This window comes from Phaethon lepturus, unplaced genomic scaffold (genome assembly GCF_000687285.1).
Source record: "Phaethon lepturus isolate BGI_N335 unplaced genomic scaffold, ASM68728v1 scaffold47748, whole genome shotgun sequence".
Classification (NCBI taxonomy): Eukaryota; Metazoa; Chordata; class Aves; order Phaethontiformes; family Phaethontidae; genus Phaethon; species Phaethon lepturus.
Window position 1 is genome coordinate 40,886 of NW_010556381.1, and position 7,155 is coordinate 48,040.

A 7,155-nucleotide genomic window follows, 5' to 3' on the forward strand; every position below is an offset into this window, starting at 1 on the left:
CTGCTGAAGCGGACGACAGGCAAACCCCGATCATCTTCAGCAGAAACTGGAATAGGTCCTTGCGCTGTATTTTAAAAAGGGGTTAGCTAAAAGAGATAGAACTAAAGCGTTTTTTTAAAAATTTAGCAGTCAGGGCAAGCTGGATGGAGAGCTCACCTTGACCAGCTAGTCCATGTTAAAAATGCAGCTTGTCCTGCCTACATTATAGCATTTAAAACAGATACTTCCCCTCGTCTAGGTAAGCTCTGCAAGGGGTTACTGCACAAAAGGGAACTGTAACGGGGCACCGAGATGGTTCCAGGCCCATTTTGCTCCCATTCCTTAATGCGATGCATATCTGTGCTCCACAGGGAAAGGCAGGACTTGAAAATGCAAGGTGCCCAGCCCTGGTGCTCCCGTGGGTTTCAGCGGCTCAGCGCCTCACATCGCTGGGCCCAAGGAGAGCAGCGCACAAGGAGGTAATCGGTAGCTGGACAGTTGGTACTGGCAGTTGTACGCTGGAGACACTTCCACTGCAGAGCACATCTTATGGCTCACAGATGCCAGCATTAGGCCACAGGTTCCCAAACTTTCTGGACTGTGGACCACATTAAGAATTTTTATGCACTGGTATATAACCTGATAAGCAGCTGTCAGCTGACAACACTAAAAAAGCGATAGGTTTCAGTGCACAGCTTACCTCGGCCTCAGCCTGCAGCTTGGGAACCGCTGCTTTAGACACGCAGAATGGCTGGCCTCTCAGTATTGTGCAAAACACATCACAACATCATCACGGTGCTGCTCAGCACCAGTCCACACAGTGGAGACAGTGATAATGTTGCTAATACCAAAAAGCTGCTTTGGCCAGACCCCATGTTTCTAATAACTACACCAAATAGTTTACCCATTCATGAATAACCTTTACAGTAGTCCTTCACTGGTTCCTGTTCTTCAAATACTGCAGTAAATTTTATTCCAGACCAAACATCTCGATCGGGTTGCATATAACATCACATCGAGAGCCCAGGAACACTAGGGTAATACTACCTGCCAAACTTGCATGTTTCAAGAGGAGAGGAGAAACTCATTCTGTGCGCCAAACCCTCCCTGTACATTTCCTCATGCCTGTTTTCTCCTCCCCTGCCTGCCCTTTTGTGGCAGTTGTTGCTAACCTGAAAAAAAGTGCAGGCAGCTCACCTTGCTTTATGCTGAATGACAGGAGGGGAAGGAAGTGAACCAAACACACACTGGGGAGGAAAGAGAGAGACCCGCTTAGGCCCTACACTGATGTCTCTTGGTACCTCTTAGTCCTTCAACACCATGTGTAGCTGCTGTTCTGCACCCCAGGCAGCCGATACACACCTAAGTGCTCTGACAGGGAAGCGCTACTGCAAGTCCCAAGGGGACTAAATAGCTCAATTAAGTTAACCCACCCACCTAAGCCATCTCCAGCAGCAGTCCCATAATCAAACTGGCCTCACCACGCTGCCACATTCATGTTCTCCTACACTTTCATTGATTTTTATCACTCTGCAGTGAGAATGGTGACCTCGTTGTGACTGTTTAGGTTTGTCACGTGTGTGCTGCATGTTCCCTTGTGACAGCCCAGAGCTGGCCCTGTGGGCCTGACTATGGCTCACCGAAACCTGCTTACCCCCGTGGTTACGCCTGTTTCCTACCAGGGCCTGCGCAATCGCCCACAGACGTTTTTAGGCTTTAGCTCCTGGCTGTTTTCATCTGCTCCCCTGAAAGTTGCAGTGTTTACAGCTACATGAGGTGGGAGATACTGGGACCGCCCCACACCACTGTGCCACGAAGCCTTGTTTTGGTGGGGAAAGACCAAATTTTCCCAACCAGAGGCATCAGCTGGCTTTTCCAGTTTCCCCATCCTGCCCCCCCCACACACGCAGGGGGTGCTGCCATGCAACGGAGATTGCTTGGTGGAAGTCTTGGGATGCCGATGTTTTCATCGTCCCTTGAATCTTCCAAAGTTGGCTACAGATCAGCTCAGTTTGCACAACTAAAAACAAAAGAAAACAAAATAAACCCAAACCAAACCAATTCAAACAAAAAACCTATCCAAGGATGGGGAGAACATCCAACTCTCTTTTCGCTTTTTGCAAACATAACAACCAAAGCTCCAGACTATACAAGCCCATTCATTGGGGGTTTCCAAACAACTCATCAAGTTCTTGTATCCACTCATCCCCTGGTCCGCTCTTAATGATGGAGTCCACAAGGTCTGCGCCCTCTGATAAACTGGAGAATGACCCCCCTGCTCCTTCATTACTGTAGTTGTAAGATATGTCCTGAGTGGGATTCCTCTCGTAGGCCTGGCCTTGGCTGCTCTGAGCGAAGTTGCCACCTGGCATTTGCTGTGTTGGAGGCTGACTAAAGCCAGACATCGTGGGGACCCCTTGGCTTATCGCAGGCATTACCATCGGCCTGGCCTGGCTGGCTCCTTGTTGCCCAGGCAGTGGTTGCAGCAGCTGTCTCCCCATTGCTGGGTTCAGGGCTCTGACTGTTCCACTCGTGTCCACAACTGTCTGATTAAGCCCCTGTGGGAAATGTTGCTTGGACAGCCGTGGCTGCCCAGACTGCAACGAGTACGTTGTGCCGTTATTGAAGGGCCCCATTTCACTGCTAGTCCTTCCAGGTATACCTTGTAAGCCACGCTGCTGCCAGCTTTGTGTTCCTTGAGGGACAGTCCCCATCAGGTTTTGAAGTCGTGGTGCTTGCGGCCTGGGTACAACCTGGCCTACAGGTCCTTTCATCTGCTGCTGATGCTGGGGAAGAGCAGAGTTTACCAGCATGTTCTGACCAAAATTGCCAACCATTCCCACCGTTTGTCCAGAGGCAGGCTGCCTTGTTCCCTGGCCTGCGTTATGTGCCATGTTCATACCACTTTGGTTTGGGTGCTGCAACATTTGGCTCATCCCTGTGCTCATACTGTACATTCCCGGCTGGCTGGAAGAGGCGTTGCTGTAAGGAGCCATGCCCATGTCTGACTGGCCTGCGGTGGTGGGCAGTGTGCTCGGGTTCTGGGAGGGACCCATTGCCATCATGCTCGCATTCTGGGCCATCATTCGGGATGTCCTCATGCTCTGGAGCGCTGCTTGGTTTCTCGCAGCTGCGATATCCTGGGGAGAACCTACACCAAAAAGGGAGGAAGGTAAGAAAAAACCCACAACCCTGTACATCTTACTTAACACATCTTTGCATAAAAGAGAATCTGTAGGAGCTTTCTGCATCACAGTAGGATTTCAGATTGCTGTGCTTTCTGAGTGTATAAATTGTTTCTCGTGAAGGCCAGCAGACAGCTAGAAGGCTATCCATCCTTGGGACACAGGCTTGCTGCCTAATGTTAGCTGCATTTCTGAGATTATGTGTTTCCCAACTCACTCTGGCTGCAGCCTCTGTCCGGGCCTGCCAAGTCCCCTCTCCTTGAAGGTGAGAGTCAACACAGCTCAAATGCTACCCTAAACAGGAATTGCTGATCATGTTACGTATTCAATTTGTGAAGTGGGACACTGTTCAGCAGAGAATACCATCCATGCAGACGAGCAGCCTAATTTCCCTTAAGGCCTAAAATGAGGCTGGCAATGTTAAAAGGCCAATGATTTACTCACTAAGTTATTCTCAGTTATGACAATTTTGGGATGTGCACCCAAAGGGATTCATGCCTTCAGATTCTTGAAGAATCGAGGCAACACGATTGCATGCGTGATGCATGATTACAGCCACGGTTGCCTCCCTGATAATAACCTACTCGGGTACCTCAGCTAGACAGCCACAGGAGCTGCAGGGCTAAAATAGGCCTGCCTTTCTCTTACTTTGCTAGGACCAGAGATTAAAGTTTTAAGAAGTGACCTGGGAGTCAAAGTCCCCTTTCGAAAGTAAATGTGAATCTTTCTTTTTGTGTGCATTTTTTTCCCCAAGACCAGTGATAATGTGCACCCTCCTCCATGAAAAAAAATTAGTCCCTAAGACTTCAAAGTTGCATATGCACTGTGATTCAGTAGCTCTTATCTTCTTCACATAAGCCTCATTCAGCTTCTAGCAAGCAAATGAGAAAGCTTCCACTGGTCGTCTTTAATGGCAGCAAAGCAGCTGAACTTCAGTTTACCATTCAAAGCTCTCTTTTAAATATCTCCATTGTCTTTCAAAAGTAAGCCTTGAAAATGGAAATGTCAGACTCAGAAGGCAAATCAATTTTTTAATAGCTGAGGAGGCATAAATGAATGGATTTTCTATACCATTGCTACTGATTGAGTCTATGGAAAGAAGAAAAATTGTTTTTTGTGGACATTTAAAGCAGGGAGAGTGTATTAGTGAATCGATATTATAAGCACATTTTACTCCACCTTAGGCCAGTGATGGGAAACCAGAAAATCCTAACCTTGTTAAATTCCACACCGTGGCAGATAACTGAACCATGCTTGTGTCTTCCTTTCAGGGGTGGGGGGAGCTATCGATTTCTGGGAAGCTGATATGCTTCTGTATTTGCTATCTTTATTTAAAAACAGTTACTGGAGCTCTGATCATGCCATGGGTTCATTGTGGTTTTTGGGTCACTACCATACTGAACTAAACACAATACTCCACTGGTGAGGCTCCGAGTAGGAGGCAGACAATTACTCCCGGCACAAACCTTATTAAATGCAAGATGTAAATATAAAATGATTACTTTAAGACTCATGAACCATACAACAAAATCTGAACATTCCTAAACCAACCCCTATATGTTGTCCCTCAGTGGCAGACAACATACCTGAACATCCATGGAGAACACAGAATACTGGGCCCTGTTATTTACGTTGGTTTGGTTTCTGTGAGAAATGGGTATGAATAGAGGAAGAGCCATTTCTACAGTTTTGCACGTAATGCAGAGAATGGCTACATCTCCTTTTTGCTGCAGCAGGATAAGCTTCTGGAGGATGCTTTCAGCTCCAACATACAGATAAATGAAACATTTTGTAGCATGAAGAGAGACCATCTGGATCGCACTTGAACAGGGCAAATGTAGTTGCAGCTTTTACTTTATCCATGCGATCAAACCGTTCTCTTAACGATTAGCACTAGAGTCCCCTTGATTTTTCCTAATTTGGATCACCTCCTCCTTCCATGGTTAGAAACAGACTCTTTTTACAATGACTCCAGCAAGTGCTTAGGACTCAGATAACATAAAAAACTTACTTAATGCATCGTTAGCTATTTTTCAATTGAAAATGGCGGTTGAAAACCTCCAAAGGAGTCACTACCAGCAAGTGGTTCATGTACTACTTTTGTTAACTACCTTGCTCGGCATGAGAAACAGGAGATCAGACAAGGAGCAGTTGAAAGAGAGATGCTACAGATTTTAAGATTTTGGGCCACCTTCTGGTCTCATTTACACATAACCTACTGCACTGGACTACATTCTTGTGACTAACTAGGAATAACAGGGAAATCACAGAATGGTTTAGGTTGGCAGGGACCTTAAAGATCATCTAAATATTTATATTTTAGTTAGTTCATTTATGAAAATTAATTTCTTGCTCTGTCAGATTAGCCTAAACTCTCTTCTTTATTTCTTTTAAATAATACATATGAAGGCAAGGTTTCAAAGAAGCATTAACGCAGAAAGATTTTACATGTACATCTCAATATAAGGCAGCGCATACACATATGTTTTGATTTTGCAAATGAATTATTGGGGGGGGGAAATAATTTCATACAGAATTTATGCTGCCAAAGATAAGAACGAGAAGGCGATTAGAAGGAGCCACCCTGACCTATACCAGCAGCAGATCTGGCTGCCTGCTCACTTCCTGGGTATGAGAACTGCAATATGCTTGCCTCCGTAGTTTTCCGCTGCAGTTACATGACACTATCGTGAACATAGAGCACAAGAGCACATTCATTTCACGTCTATTTAGAATCCGTGGTTAGCGAAGATATTCAGCTAATGCTTTACACCTAAAAAGCTCAGAATGAACTTCTTTTCCTAAGCCAAAATGACTGTACTTACATTCTTCAGTTATCTGCGAGCACATCGACATAATACTTGCTTTTTTGAGATCATTAAAAAATTTTCCATTTACGTCTCAGGTATTTCACTCTGTTTCCCACACTTGACCTTTATCAGTCACTTTTCCAGAGAAGGATGACCTCTCTGAAATCCTCTGCTCACCAAACTAGATAAAGTGGGGAATGAAGAGGGGTAAAGCCAAGATACAGTAAGAGACACTAGCTTAAAAAAAAAACAAAAAAAACAAACCAAAAGGCATAATGAGAGTGGAAGCAAACAAGATAAATCCATAGAATCTAGATGTCAAGGAGGCAAAACAAATGTCAAATAAAAAATGCAGCTTTTGCTGAGGGGAGCAGAAAGGAAATTGGAAACTTAACTAAATACACAAACCTGGGCATTGCCCTTTGGTAAAATACGTGGTATGTGCAAGTGCGCAACAGCCTGTCTTCCTCTTCTGGCACACTGCTTAAACCCTGGTCTTCACAGAATGTATGAACTTTCATGTGCCCACTACAGGGACATACGTTGACTCCAACATAGGAAAAAGAATTTGACTTTTACCTTGGAACTGATTGACCTGTTGCACTGGATACGGGCTCCGCTGTTGCTGCAGATGCTGCCGAGGCAAATGTGACTGCTGCTGCAACTGCTGAAAACGAATGAGGGAAAGAAAGCAGAAGAGAAAAAGATGATTGATTAATTCATTAGCAAGCTGAGAAAGGGGCTAGTGGCAAAAGTACTGCAGCAGAACTGCAGTGTTTCTTATCTAGCAAGCTGTTCTGGAGAGACACGCAGAATCATTTGAAGAGTCTTCCTGAGAGCCCTTGGGACTCTCAGGTCAGCACACGGACTCCTTTTGGTTCAAAAAGGAACAAGCACCAAGGCTAACATCATCTCTCCTTACTTACAACCCCTTCATCTTAGCCTCTACAGTGCAAACTTAGCTGTCTTCAGGCTGAAAGGAGAGGGAGGGACATGAAATAACCTTGCTTACCTAGGTCTAAGGGCAACTAAGGCCACACACCCTTTCCTTCCCCCAGCCCTGCCAAGGTCTAGAGGTTTGTGTTCCTGGTGCAAGACTTTCCTCCACCTCTGCACTCAAAACACTCAGCTGCAAGGAGTACTGCATCCTGACCTCAGCAGTGTGGCCTGGGACCATTCCT

The 7,155-nt window shown here is 45.7% G+C and overlaps 1 protein-coding gene across 1 annotated transcript in view; it reads right to left on the bottom strand.

Annotated features, from left to right (window-relative positions):
• Positions 1-2,067: 2,067 nt before the first annotated feature.
• MAML3 (mastermind-like 3 (Drosophila)) overlaps positions 2,068-7,155 on the bottom strand; it is a gene marked incomplete at its 5' end in the record, with an annotated part of 6,958 nt that continues 1,870 nt past the window's right edge. Inside the window, 2 exons of the mRNA XM_010292453.1 lie at positions 2,068-3,130; positions 6,554-6,641. Of these exons, the coding sequence (XP_010290755.1) occupies positions 2,139-3,130; positions 6,554-6,641 (1,080 nt within the window). The remainder of the gene's footprint in view (positions 3,131-6,553; positions 6,642-7,155) is intronic.